This window comes from Parasteatoda tepidariorum, chromosome 3 (genome assembly GCF_043381705.1).
Source record: "Parasteatoda tepidariorum isolate YZ-2023 chromosome 3, CAS_Ptep_4.0, whole genome shotgun sequence".
In the NCBI taxonomy this organism is placed as follows: Eukaryota; Metazoa; Arthropoda; class Arachnida; order Araneae; family Theridiidae; genus Parasteatoda; species Parasteatoda tepidariorum.
Window position 1 is genome coordinate 17,388,583 of NC_092206.1, and position 15,959 is coordinate 17,404,541.

A 15,959-nucleotide genomic window follows, 5' to 3' on the forward strand; every position below is an offset into this window, starting at 1 on the left:
GCAAGCATTTTGCGCACTTTTTTCATGCAACAATTCTTGATCTCAGTTAGTAGGAATTCAAAATCTTACTCCCGAATATTCCAATCTCTTTTTAAAAATTAAATATGAGAAACATAATATGCATCATGCTCTCAGTTCACTTTTCTTTACATTATTTGTATCGATATATTAATTAAATAATATTATTAACGTTTCAAACTGTTTTTTCAAAATGAATAATTAATTGCATGTAATTAGATAAGAGATCACTTAAATTAACTTTCAAATTTGAAATGATTAACAGCAGCCGTTTTTTATTCCCTGCTAATTTTTTAATCATTGAAATTTAATGAGGTTACTTAATTTAGAAAAAAATCACAATAATCGATCTCAATTTACTCATAAATACGTGATATTATTATTTTTAAACACGCGATTTAATATACGTGATAATTTAAGTAATTTTTTGTATAAGAAAGTTTTGCATAAAAACAAACTTAAAGAATTGAAAAATGATTTTATATGCTACGAACTGGACGGTTATTATTGCTTTAGCCATTGTTTTTCCTAAGTACATACCCAACCACATTATCCAGATTCATCCTTTGACCTAGAATTTTTATTAAGCATATTTTTCATTCTTCTTTCATTATTTTGTATTAATTAAGGACAAAATAAATGAAAAGGATTGCATTTAGAATTTTAATAATTGGTGGTTATGAAATGTAGAATGAAGCCCCCATGTCTTTTTTTTCGCATTAAAGGTAAAATTTTCCAAAGAGGACTTCCCTTCAAAACAATAATTTTCCAAATTTGCACTTATTTGCAGCTGTTTAGATCTTAGAGAAAGAGTTGCTCATCATTGAAAATTTTCTAATTTACAAAATCAATTATTAATAGAGTTTTGAATAAAAATGGGGAAAAAAAACTTAAAATACTTTTTTGGATTTTATATTTTAGTACATTTATAATTCTAATAATCAAACGGATTTCTTAAAACAATTATTAAACTGTTTCTCATAATTAAAAATACCAAAATATATTTTTTGCTTGTAATTAGAGCGCCAGAAAAATCTACAAAAGNTCAATTATTAATAGAGTTTTGAATAAAAATGGGAAAAAAAACTTAAAATACTTTTTTGGATTTTATATTTTAGTACAATTCTAATATACAAACAGATTCCTTAAAACAATTATTAAACTGTTTCTCATAATTAAAAATACCAAAATATATTTTTTTCTTGTAATTAAAGCGTCAGAAAAATCTACAAAAGGGACACCGGTGTCCCATCTGCATTAAAGTATTAAGTAAACGAAATTTATTCTTATTTCTTAAAGTGTAGATCATAATGACTTAATTTTAACAAACATTTTACCAGATATTTTTATCGTTAAATCTTTAAACAGATTTAATATTTAAAAGCAGTTTAAAAATTTGCATTAAAAGCAACATTTTAACACGTTGAATGACATGGGGGGTCACCGGTGACCGGCACTGAGTTTGTTTGCAGCGCCACGGGGGTCACCGGTGACCGGCGATGCCAAGATTATTAGAAATACATAATTCGAGTAAATTTTTTAATTTTTTTAAATATTATTATCGTTACTAAAATGGTTTAAAGAAATTTATGCAACATAGAACACACAAAAATAGTCTTATTTATATACATAGAGATGCCAACTTGTTCCGAAAAGCGAATAAATATTTTCAAGTGGTAGTTTACTAATTGTGATTCTTGGTTTAATAAATTCAATTTAGTGTATTTTTATCCACCATTATTTCTAAACAATTCGTAGGCTTATATAATTCACTGCTTTTTTCAGATATGCCATGCTAAACCTTTTAAAAAACTATCAAAATCTGTCTAATATTTGTAAATTTAGTTTGTAGTTATTTACCGTTGTGGGCAGACGGGCAAGTCATGTAAAATTAGCGTGGAATTCAACGTGCTTGGACATTTTTTTTAAAAAGGGAACAAATAAAATGAACTCGGAGAAAAGTAGGGAAGAACCCAGAACACAAATGAAAATTCAAGATCAAGGTGAGATTGTTTAACATCGGACGGGACATCACACAAATAAATGTAATTTAATTATCAAACTCCTTTTTCTCTCTTTGCCAAAAATAAACTTCTCTCTCTATAGTTTCTGTCAACACAATAATCAACACTCGCTCCAGATTGTTCAAATATTCAAACCAAAAGGACAAAACAATATCTCGCCGCCTCAACCATTTTTTTTTCTTCTTCTTCATATTCCATCAATTGCAAATAAGCTTCAACTTGACTTTGCATTTAGACTCGAGACCGCCAGACATAGTAGTAAAATAGAACAGAACACTTGCATTGGCAAGATTTGCAGTTTTTTGACAATATACCACGATGTGACAATCGGATTTATTCTTCGTTCTTCGGGTTGTCTAGAGACTGTCGGAACTGCGACCTTAATGCCCGGGTTTTTTCGGGAAATTCGCATGTTGGGCTTTTGCATGCTTCAAAAAAGGGTGCAACTGCGTTATTACGACATTCGTCGTAAAGAAGTGGGGGGTTGCCGTGAAGTGAATTTGAATTCGATACGACAGTGCCACAGGAATTTCCTTGCTGCATGTCAAAAACGTGGCTTTTGGTGTTTAAAAATGGAAGGCACCTATCGGCTTTCTGTATAAAAGCTGCCATCGTTGAAATATTTGAATTGTCTTTTATGGATAATTTCATATGAAAAGAAAAGATTGAGAAGGTCACGATGTGCTGTTGGTATGGAAATATATTAGTATTACACTGAAATGTTTTGTGTATGGATATATAGTTATACACAAAGTTTATTATTAAAGTATTTGTTTTAAAATATTAACAGTGTTTGTAAGAAGGAAATTTGTTACATGTTCTTAACATACTACTTTCAAAAGTCTTTATAGTCTTAAAGACGAAACAATACTGTGTTTTTAATGATTTACAGGTGAATTTATTAACTACAAACATATAAAAAACATTTATACTTATTAATATCACATTCTAATTGCGGAATTTTATATCGAATGAATGACATTATTTATCTTTACCTGAATGTGACATTCTGAAACATTTCTTTGGTGTAAGTTTTATTTGCTTATAAATCTCTTTATAATAAATTCGGCGGCTTTTTTTTTACCAAGCTTTAAAATTTAAATAACCAAAAACTATAAATTCAAAATTTTGCACTTTTTAGTGAATAGGATAAAAGTTTTAGACGTTGACCATGCTTAATTGAAAAAAAAAAACTATTTAAAAAACATTTACAAATTATACAGGTCTATTTTATTCTATTTTTTAGACCTTGGTACTAAAATTTGTTGACTGGCAATTTTAAACAGAATGCTATATCACCGGCTATTATTTGTGTTTGAATATGGAGGAAAGGTAAAACATTCTGAATATTTATTCCAAGTCAAAACGTTGCTGACATCTGACGAGTTTACACGTTATCACTCAACAATGTTTGGTCATGAAAAGACGAGATTACTCGTAACCGGTCAACAATGTGTTAAAAGCTGCATTCGTATCATTTATAAAAAATTTCAATTATTCATTAAAAGTTTATTAAATGTGCCTGTCATTAGAAACTTATATAATGCTTATATATTTATTTATTTATTTTTGATTTTCAATATTGATCCTCCCTATTGAGAAAAATAACTATTTATTTTTCTTATAGAAAGTGTATTTGCTACCATGAAATGTAAGAAACAGATTGCAAACTGTTAAGGATCAGAAATCTAACACTTATTACACGAAAAATATTTCAAAATAGGGTTCAATATGAATTCAATTAAAATAATTCATTAACATTAAATTAGTATTTTTTAAATGGCTATGGAATGGGAGCAAATTTGAAACGAAAATTGGGCTCAGAAAATCAGAGGTCAAAATACCTCAAAATTCTTACATTACCTGTTGGGTGTATTAATCTACAAAATACATTACTTAATGAATCTTCTGCATGCACAAACAAATTTTTCAAATACTTACTAATCAAAGCATATGAATGTACCTATTATTTAAATGACACAAACAATAATCCATAAATGTTTTTTTTTAAATCTTTCAACTATTACGTCTTTAACAAAATTCTATTTATGTTTAACATAAGTGCTGTTTGTAACGAAGAATCGGGCACCATCAACAAAGTATTATCAAGCAAATATAAGCATTGGTGGAGATGTTTTGATAATTTTTTGTTTTGCAGGAATAAGCATTGATACAATAAATGATTTCAAATAAACCTTGTCTATAGGCAAGATATTTCTGTATATAAGAAAGACATTGCTATATGTAGATGAGATGCCATTTTATCAACTTAGATATTCTTACCTGCACTATGACGCAAATTTGAAGCACATTACATAATAATTTAAGAGTATATATGTAATTTCCTTTAATGTATATGCGTTGATATAATCGTTACTACAAACAAATCCACTTCATTGAATGAAATTCCTCTGACACTGTTGTTTTTATTTCGTGGAATTATTTTTATTTCAGCATGAAAAAAGGAAATTCCATGTAGATTTTGTTTCTTCTCTGAGAAGCAAGTTTGTTTCCTTTAGTCAATTGTTCAATTTTGTTATTCCACATCAAGAACAACAAAAAAAAATGCATGCAATCCGAACAGATGAAACGAATCTAAAAGCACGTGAATACCCAACGCGAAACAAAAGAGATAAAAAAATATTAAATAAAGCGCCGAGGAAAGAAAAAAATCTCGACTATAAAATGCCACCCAACCCCAGTTTTACGTGTCAAATGCTAAGCCTAACGTGGCGGACGGTCGTTTTACGAATTTAAAAACACGGAGCGCGTGTGTGTGTGTGTGGCACCAGAAATCCTTGAAATCGCAATATAAAAACACTCGCTGGAAGAAATAACCCTCAAACCATCCGAAATAAAACGGAATGAGTGTATGAAAGGTGCGCTTACCTTCATCTATATTGCATGGTCAATAATTGCATTAGAGCTTTCTAACTTCGCACATGGAAGGATCCTAAGTGTTGGAATTTTTTTGCACTATGAGTTGCCATTTTTTTCCCCTCTCCCTCTCAACCTGCACTGCTAGTTTTCCACTACTTTCTTCTTCAACCTATCTTGTAATTTATGGGATGTAACACGTGCGAGGATATTTTTTTTCTTCTCTTTTTTTATATTTGTTATTTGGATTCTGCCTCGAGAGGAACGTGCCTCGGGCAGCACGTGATTCTGTGCATGGTGTGGGGAGGATTGTTTAGTTCATCCTGTCATATATTTATTTGATTTCGAGGCTTTTCCCGCGGTCATATTTTTCTTTATATAGATAGGCATCATAGAAGAAATATATAGAGCTATCGAGAATCATAACTCGAGGATATTATAATCGATATGTTTTTTTCCCCATATTCACCCTTTCTCCCACATAGTATGGTTATTCTAGACAATTTCAAGAATATTGCTATTAGTGGTGGCATTAGCGGGTACAAAAAGGGTTCATGTGCCCTTCCATCAAAGAATTTAACACCTCGTCTGTAAGATATAATTGAGGTTTTAATATAATTAGTAAAACAGATTATCAAACGTCGGTTGTGTCCTCAGGTAAAGGGAACATATTAATGCTATTCCTAATAGCAATTGAGGATGCAAAAGATAATAAGTAGTATACTTTCTTCAATATCAACGATCAAACGTTTGCCTTCTAATGAGGTGACCTGGGTTCGAATACCAGAGATGACTGGTCGATACGAATTCTGCACCTAGCACAGTACTGACGTAAAATATCCTCAGCAGTAGACGGATCATGGGTTAAAGTTCCCTTGCTGTCGGGGTAGTCATGAGAGATTTACATGGTTTTCCTGTCCCTGTAACGCAAATGTGGGTTAGTTCCATCGAAAAGTTCTTCGCGAAGCTAGTTTATCCCAATACTTGATTCAGAAGGTTCCATGTCTTCTGGATTAAATTCAAAATTACAAGGCTACGTTGAACATTGGTATTCGTAAACTCGAAATCGGGTCGGCTGTTCCGTGACGATTATAAAATAAAATTAAATAACAAAATTTAGTAAAGATGTCAAAAAGAAATTTAAATACCAAATAACCCCACCATTATGAAATGTTGTTAAAAGTCATTAAAATTGCCGCAACTCTTAAACATAATATCGGTACCTTAAACCGTGGTATTTTGCAAATGTGTAGCAAATTTAATAAGTTAAGTTAAACATTGTTTCCATTCAAGTTCAACCATAGTATCGTGTAATCATTTGCACATTTATATAGTTTAACTTGGCATTATAATAAGATAGCAACAAATTTAAACTATATTAGTGTTCATCACGATGAAAAATGTTTATCAATGCACACGAAATCTAGTTTTTATGTCATCATCATCACCATCGGTTTCAGAACAGCCCAGATTTGATCTTTGCCTTCTTTAGAATATTTTTCCAGTCCACTCTTTTTCAGGCAACTGTCCTCCAGTTCTTAACTTTAATTATAGAAAAGTCTTCTCTAAACATTCCGTTCATCGCTTTTTCTCTTTTTGGTCTGCCCCTTTGCCTTTTATTACAAAGAGTGACATTGATATTCCTTATGTTTTAATGAATATCACCTTTTTAAGTAACAATTGATTTGATAAGTCATTGCTGTTGATTCTATACTTAGTAATATAGATATTAAATAAATATTTATTTAAAATATATTATTAAGATCGATTTTTTTAAAAAAAATATTTCAATTAGTCATTAATTTAGACGTTAAATTACATAGCAACTATCAGAATTACAGGATAGCAGCAGAATTATAGGATATTTTTAGCGAAAGTGGAGTAATATGATTGTTTCAAAGAAGCATGTATTGAATGAAAGAGATTGTTTCTATCGATAATTTATATTAAAATTATGCTTTTAAAATTATAAAATTCAGAAAAATTGTCAAACAGTTTTATATTATATTAATTAATGGGCCGTGGTACTCCAGTGGTTAGAGAATCGGACTTCAGTTCGGAGTGACCAGGGTATGAAGCGCGACTCTACTAAGACCAGCAGAGTACACGCGATATATGTGCTCGTAAAATTTGTGGAATTGAAAGTCCTGTGGTCGGTCGCTGAGCAGTACCGTGGGTACAAGGATCAGAGCAAAGTTTCTTTCCTCTTCAAATCCATGTCTGAATTTGGAAAGTGGCCTCAAGACTGAGTAATGCTGCCATCTATCCATAGGATTCTGAACTAAGACGTATTTTCACTCTTGCGGTGCTCTCTTGTGAAACGAGGGCACACCTTCCTGACTTAATTCGAAAATGGGCAATGACTGGAGAGCTTTGTGTCGTGATATGTAAAATAACTATCTCAAATCGGCCCTATTATGCAATAAGATGTTTATATATTCAGCAACGGTGAAAAAATAAAATCTCTTAATAAATGAATGAAAATGAATTTCCGCTTTATTAAAAAATAAAAAATGCACAATATATCAGAGATTACTTGTGTTTCACCTCATCACCTCATTGATTTAAGCTGGTAAATTTATGGAATTAATGTATTTTTAATTGGCAATTTAAAACTTCTGATCTTGTTGCTATAAGATTTTAAAAAAATAATTTCTGATATTAGAAATTTTTAACGTAATTAGTAAAAAGTAAAACTATTCATGCCATAATTTACTTGTTTCGAAAATGCGTCATAAATTAATAATTAACTAATTGTTTACGATGGGAAAATTAAACAAATAAAATATCTACAATCTACACCTGTTTATTATGGCAGGATTTCATCGTTAGTATAAACCATAAGTTCTATAAGTAGGGGAGAGTGGGGTCAATTGTAACAGGGTACGATTGTAACAGAGCAAAAATTTCGAGTGTCGGGTTCTAGATTTGGTTCCTAGGTGGCACACAAGGTGTATTTAATAAATCTACATGTACACCCCTGATGGCAACCATTTTTATGTACTTTTGAAAGAGTTACATCACAAAAGATATTTTCACGCCCCGAAAGTACTTTTTTTGGTATTAGAATATTATATTGTAACAAAGTAATTTTGTTTAAACAAATAAAAATTAGTAACCGAATATGTAAGTGGACACCTTAATTAACATTTCAATAAAAAAAAAGATTAGTTTTGCTAATTAACTAGCATTGTTTTTAACAAATGAAGCTGAAATGGCGTCTTGGGGACAATTGTAACAATAAGTAAAGGGACGATTGTAACAGCTGAAAATAAATAATCTTATGTTTACAAACCATTACTTAACTCTTTAAGAACCACCAATAGTTTCCTATATCATTTATATTATGTTGCATGTGCATTATTTTATTTGTCACCTTTCACAGCATAAATTAAAATTTTTAACCCCTTAAAGTTAAAAGTTTAACCCTTTAGGTCTCTGCTCATTATTATTTTTACTCCTAAAATATCACTACTATTTTGATCAATAAAAAAATATATCACAACTATGATAATATGTATAATTAACTATGTTTTAGTTGAATTTATGAACTGTTACAATTGACCCCGTAAGTGGGGACAATTGTAACAAGTGCACGACTGTCAAAAATTGTTAATAACTAATATAATAACATTTAAAATAAGGTATTTTATTTTTTTTCTAGTAGAGGATAGTCTACTTTACTCGTCTGTCAATTAATACTAATAATATATTGGATTTTTTGTTAGTTAAAAATAGTTGAGTAAAAAATGTTACAATTGACACCACTCTCCCCTACTATTCTGAATTAAACTGAATATTCAGAAAATATTCCAATAACCGACTTAAACTCAATACTTATGTCCGCATAGTACTTTGCTTCTAATTCATGAACTTCATTTTGGAACATTAGAAACAAACTGATATTGATACTAATAAAAGTTTATTATGGAACGAAAATCTTTAAGAAATTATCTATTTTATTTTCTTATCAAAATGCCAAAATTTAAATTTAAAAACTTTTATAAAACTTTTAACTTTGTTCAAGTTATACATTTTTATTCTATTTTGGAAATTGAAAAATTTAAAAAATATCCCATTAATTTCTAAATACTTTTCCCCCTTTAAATGTGCTATAACATTTTATTGCACATAGTATAAATGTTTTGAACTAAATGTTTTGTTTGTTTTCTAGTTTGTTTAAATAAATTTCGTACAAAAAAAAGGAAGTCCAAATGCTATCTTCAATATGCTTCTGCTTTATAAATTGAAAGAAAAAGAGAATATAATATACAGCAAGAAAAAATAAACTTTCCCCAACTCCCGAAATAAACTTCCACTTTTCCTAATCCTCATTTCCTTTTTTTCCCGTTCCATTTTTTTAGACCAGTGCAAGTTTACTAATTCCTTTTATTAAAAGACAGCCAAGTAAAGATTTTTTTTTCCTAAAAAAAAAAAAAAAAAAAAAAAAAAAAAAAAAAAAAAAACTAAAATAACGAAATAGTTTCTTCACATCTCAGAGGATTGATGCCTGAAACGCCTAATGGAACATTTTACTTTGAACCAAACCATTCCGTTGGCCTAGTTACAAGACGGCAAACGAATTATACAGAAGGTTCCAGCGACATTAACCTGCCCACTTTATCGCCAAGAACCGTGAAAGAAATGTGGAAAATAAAAGCAGAAAGAAACACAATTTCCACACGTGTAGTTCCGAATTCCATCACGATGGCTTCTAGTTGAGTCTATCCATTTGTTGATTTGTTCTTGGGTGATTCTAAGTTTCAGCGTTCAGCGTTGCTGCCTGGGCCATCAAAGCGCCATATAAGAAACCACAACCGCTTTTGTATCTATCCTCTTATAGTCTTTCTTTCTTTTCGCTGAAGTGGTAACCAGATTTAACTTTTTTTTTTTTGCTCGCTTGTATCTTTATTTCTTCCTTTTTTATTTTTGATGCCATATGGACAGTTGGCTTCGGGTTCTTGCTGCCAGAGATTTGTCTTCTGACTTAAATGGGTGATGCCATTTTTATTTCTCCTCACTGGCACTCTTGGTTTTTCTTCCTTTTTCTTTATGTTTCTCCTCTCCCTCCAACTATGAAAAAAATACCTTAAACGGAGAAAAAACCTTTCATTTTTTATTTTTCTTATATATTACAGTAGAATCTCGATTATCCGAAACTCTTTCATCCGATAATTTCTATTAACCGAAATCGATTTATTTTCTACGATTTTTTTCATTAACAAAATGCTTTCATAATTCAACTCTACAAGAATCTTTATTTTTATATATTCAATATTTCATTCATATATCTTGTTCATTTTTTTCCCATTTTTGATATTTTATATTTTTTTCTATATTGTACACTTTTTGTGACATTCTTTAATTTTTTTTTATTTCCATATTCTGTATTTTTTTTTATTCCTTACATTGTATAATTTTTTCAATTTTCCATTTTTTTTCTATATTTCTTCTTTTTCCTACATTTGGTTTTTACATTCTATATTTTTTTTTCTGTTTTATATTTTCTACACTCCATATTTCCCCCCATTTTATTCATTCATATATCTTGTTCATTTCTTTGTTCATCTACATTTTTTCTATATTCCATATTTTTTTAATTTCCTTTTTAGTTTCTATTTTCTTTACTTTCTATTTTTCTATTTTCAAAAGTCTATATTTTCTATTTCCTACATTCCTTTATTTATTTCTCTATTCCAATTAAAAAGAATTGATCTGTAACCACGACGTCATAAATCTTGCACGCAACGCACTGATGACTCAGCAAGGTCATGATATTAAAATTAAAAAGTTGAATTAAATGTAAATACTATATACAAAAAAAATTGATTTTAAGATTTCCATTTTAAACAAAATTTCTTCTTTCGTTCGCATCTCTTCGCGATCCGAAATAGCTCCCCAGTTTCTAAAACACTATTAGATAAATCTTATATTCTTATTTAACCTAGAAGATCATATATAGACCAAAGTTATCAGGGATTTCTGCAGCTCTCAAACATCAAACTTAATATGCATTATAGTTATTGAAAAAAGTAATACATTCATTTGTTAATATCTTTAAGCAAGAATTGATGTTTTTCTTTTACATTAAAATATGTTGCAATTATCAATTAAAATTAACGTAATTGGGGATCGCACCCCAGTCTTTCACTGTAACAGCTCATTGGTTAAGAGGATGTATATATAGAGGGAGAAATTTCTCGCCACAAATTCTGTGTCACCTCCATAAGTGACTTAAAAGTATAGAAAAAGCGAGTTCAGACAATACAGACAAGAAGATTTATCCTACTTAAAAAAAATGTTCGAAATATCAAAATGAAAACAAATTATGAAAAGATAATTTACGATTACGCTATGAAGCTTCCTTCCAATAATTAGTCCGCATTTTGATAATTTGAAATTTTTTCAACACTTGAAACTTCATCGTTTTCCTGAACCCCTTTTTTCTATATTTTATGTTGGTGAAACAGAATTTGCTATGAAAAGTTTCTCCCGCTGTATATACTGTACTCTTAATCAATCATTCATCACAAGAAAATGTTTTTCGTAATATTAATCCCTGAGATTGAGATTCAACGAAAAATCGATTCAATTTTCTTAAAAAATTAACAGAATAGCAAATTTGTTACAATTTTAATATCTTCAAGAAATCTAAAAAATTTTACAATGAAATTAATAGTATTGAGATTTGACAGTGTATTTTTTTAAAAAAAAATAACCCTCTTATTACTGAAGAGCACAGAAAAGAACATGCTAAGCTATATTTTGAACAGCTCAAATTCCGAAGTTTATGAACATCTTATGAGCAGCTGTATAGTCATAGAATACTAATTTATTTTTTAATATTCTAATGCGGCTTAATCTTTAAGGAAAACGATTTTACAATGTTTAAAGATAGATTGTAAGCACCCATCTAATTCTTTGTTTATTCTAAAACTGTTTTGCTTTTGTTATAAATTTATTAATATTTTATTTAATTTACTTTTTAACTGACTTTCATTTTACTTCAAATATTTACAATCACTTAATTAGGTTGTTTAATTGCCATTTAATTTATACGTTTAATTAATACAACTTGTTTAATTAATTTTTTTTAAATGGAGGGAATTTTTAAAAACCTTTTAGAATATTGAACTTGTTTATAAGACAGTAATAATTGAAGCTTCGTTTTCTTTAAAAAAAATAAATAATTAGAATATCTAATTAACTTATGCGAATCTTTCTAAAGTTAATTTTTGTTTATTTAGAAATAATTATTTTTTTGTGATACATTTAAAAAGCATAGAAATTTTTTTAACTTAGTTAAAATTATTACATTGTAAAATAATACAATGAAACTCATTAAAATAAGTTCTTATTATATATCTTTAGATAAAAGAAAAACTTAATAAAAATTAAAAATTAAAATAACGTAGTTTTAAGGTTGTATAATTAGTTTATTTTATAAAAATATTGCTGATATAAAATTAAATATATTTTTTATATGTTAAAATAAATTCTTAAAGTTTTATGTATTTTTAAATACAATAATTAAAATATCTGTTTTTGTAATGAATGGATTTCTCTCAAATCAAATAATTTTTTATATATTTTCCCCCTTTAATGCGAAATCAGTTTAGTAAATTTTCCATACATTTTTTTGTGCAAGTTTGATGTGTAGCATCAAGTACTTCCTGAAAAGGGATCTAAATTTAAATGGCTGTTGTCAAAATATTGATGAATTCAAAAACCGGGAAGGATAAAAAATGACATGTGCGTCCTTGAACAACCCTACCCCTCTTAAACTTCCCCCCATTTTATAAAGAACACTTGATGCTAATGCTGTTTCACTCCCTCAACTATACAGCGACAACATGTAATGGGTTTAAGTGATCTTTTCTTCAAATTAATGTCTTTACATGAAGCTTTATTTATAAAATAAATATAGTGTTCCTTAAAAAAAAAAGACTAGGAGAGGTAAATTTGTAATTTTTTTAAAAAATTTAATTTTTGCATATATGGCCATATTTTTAAATATAATTGCTGTGTCATTTATCAAATTCTTATATTATTCATAGAATGACCCCTGAAAACTGCATTTTATTACTCGAAATCATTTCGAATGTACAAAATTAAGTACGAAAATGCTGATGACATTACCGATTATATTATTGAAACTTAATTCTCTCATAAATGGTTGATAGTCAGAGATTTTTATTTCTCTATCTCATCCCTTTTTATTGGGCTTATCTGTGTTATTCAACCAATTATTATCATTTTTTTTTTTTACATTATTTGAAATGGGTTTCTTTATGGGCCTACTTAAACTGCTTGTTTCTTTTTCTTTTTAATGTATAATTCTCAATTTAATGAAATATTCGAGCCACGGTTACTCAGGGAATTGAAGGTTCGCCTCCTACTGAGGTAACCCAGGTTTGAATCCAAGCTTTGGTTGGTCGATAAGAATTCTGCACCCGCGGCTCATACTCACCACAGTGTTGACGTAAAATATCCTCAGTGGTAGATCCATTATTGGTTAAATATCCTTGCCTCCAGCCTAACCGGGGGAAATTTTCGTGGTTTTTTCTCTCTATGCAATCCGAAATGAGGATCAGTTCCATCAAAAAAGTCATCCACGAAGGCTAATTTGTCCCAATACTATATAGATGACTTTCCTTGTCTTCTAGGTTGGGCTCAAAATTACAAGGCTACGAAGTTGAACATTGATAGTCGTAAACTCAGGAAAATTCAGTCGGCTGTTCAATGCCGATTACATAAAATAAAATTTGCAATATCTAAATTTTTATATGTGTTTCTTATGTTAAAAAAAATTGTCCATCGTTTTTAAGCAACTAATATTCTTTTTATAATTCAAAAAATAAATAAATAAAAACCTCCTCAACACTTTTAATCTGCTAAATAATCGTTTCTCATTACACACTTTCGTTGAGAATATATCTATATTATGTGGGGGTTTTTTTTCCTTGGTAAAAAAAAGCAAAATACTCTCAAAATATAGATTTCAAAAATATCTTAAGCATTAGTGATCAAATTTACATTTGATCATTTGAGCATTTGAATTGGAAATTTTAGTATTTTTAAATGGTTGCTTTTATGACTTACAAACCTGTATCCATGAGAACAAAAGTGCATTGAGGTGAAAGCTTCTGAATGCTGGGCGTTTCAAGATTAATATGTACAAAAATTAACACAAATAGCGAGTTTGTTTTAGATTTAAATTTAATCAGAAGTTTGACGTGCAGAGGATTCTAAGGAATATCCGATTAAAAAAATAATAATGCATACATACAATCCAAATAAAGATAGGATATATTTTGCTCAACTACGACAATGAACTCAGCTAAACAACGTTAATAAAATACAAATAACGGGATAAAAATGGAGATATTATAGTTTCAATTCTATAAACGAGAACCTTCCTCTGTGTCTAGTCACAAAATGACAGAAGAAAAAAACTAGACAACCTAGTTGCAATGAGAAAATTGTTTTTAACCAATAGGAAAGAGAGATAAGCAAGGAACTAGGTAAACGAATTACAATAGAGAAAGAGTGGTTTAACATGCTTGTTCTTCTACTTTTATTGGTTAAACTACTTACACATGCAATGTTTCGTTTGTCACAGGCTAGGTGTAAAACTTTTCTCTGAAATTCAACTGAATTTCTTAAATTTATTTCTAATTTACTACTTCTAATGTATCTCTTGTTAAATGTGAAAATCTTTTTTACAGTTGCTTCTTCACCCATTGCTTCAGTTTCCACTACAACAGAACCAGAATCTCCAGCAGAAGTAAAAGTCGAAAATCACCATAACCACCACCAGCCACATCATCACCACGACTCTGTACCCAACCTAGAACATGGAACAACGAATACCAATGGTTCAAGTAGCACCGAAAGACTAGACGATTCTTCTAGATTAGACGATGACGACACGAAGAAGAGAGACAGCAGTCCATCGTCTAACCCCGGAACTCAAACGTCTCTCGATCAACCGGGTGGGCATAAGGTGAAACAGCGTCGATCTAGGACAAACTTCACTTTAGAACAATTAAATGAACTGGAGAGACTGTTTGATGAGACCCATTATCCTGATGCTTTTATGAGGGAAGAACTTTCTCAAAGGTTGGGATTGTCTGAAGCTAGAGTACAGGTAAGCTTTAATGTATTTGGAATATTTTTTTCACCAAATTAAAAATTTAAGTGGAATTGGAAACTGAATTTTAGTAAATTTTTATTTATTACTTATTCATTAATAAAAACTTATAAATTTTATACATACAATTTTATACTTTAACCCTTTACAGCAGTGTTACCCAAACTTATGACTTCTGTGTACCCTTACGCTGTGTACCACTAATAAAAAAATGAATGTATTTTTTACTATAGAAAAATTGCAAAATCACAACTGGCTGTTGACATCACTCATTATTATCTGTTAACTCTGAAAAAAAATAGCCAATAGGAAAATACGTAATCGTAAATTTTCATGGCTAGCTTTGTTTTTAAATAAAATCTTTGGCAATTTTCGTTTGTTGCAAGATATTTCGCATAAGAAGACGTACCCCCGCTAAACTGTTCCCGTACCCCTGGGCGTACGCGTACCACACTTTGGGAAACACTGCTTTATAAGAGCGGTGGGAAGTATATTGCCCGTCAACTTCATTCAATTTTAAATGTTGATCGTAAGCTACTTTCCCACCTATGTGGCCATCTGTAAATAACTTCAAAAACTACGAAAAAAATCAATAAAGGATTTTATTTACATAATAGTGGGTAACAGTAGTTTAGCTTGGAGTACGAGATGAGAAACTGATTATGGGTCTGTTTATTTTATCATTTTTGTCGAGTTTATTTGTTGTTATAAACATAAAGTTAATAGATTCGGTTATTTATAAACACAGAAGTTCGAGTTTATGATAAATTATTTATAGTAAGTAAAATTTTGAAAGTCCATCCACCTAATATGCATTTTTTATGTGCCGTTTTGCACTGTTGCGAGTTTGCAAGAGCTATTCATGGCTGTTATGTCCGGTTAAGCCT

General features: G+C 29.8%; 1 protein-coding gene across 1 annotated transcript in view; it reads left to right on the forward strand.

Annotated features, from left to right (window-relative positions):
• Positions 1 to 15,959, forward strand: part of LOC107457353 (short stature homeobox protein 2) — a 75,973-nt gene that overhangs the window by 19,967 nt on the left and 40,047 nt on the right. Inside the window, exon 2 of the mRNA XM_021148380.3 lies at positions 14,648 to 15,069. Coding sequence (XP_021004039.1) covers positions 14,648 to 15,069 — 422 coding nt within the window. The remainder of the gene's footprint in view (positions 1 to 14,647; positions 15,070 to 15,959) is intronic.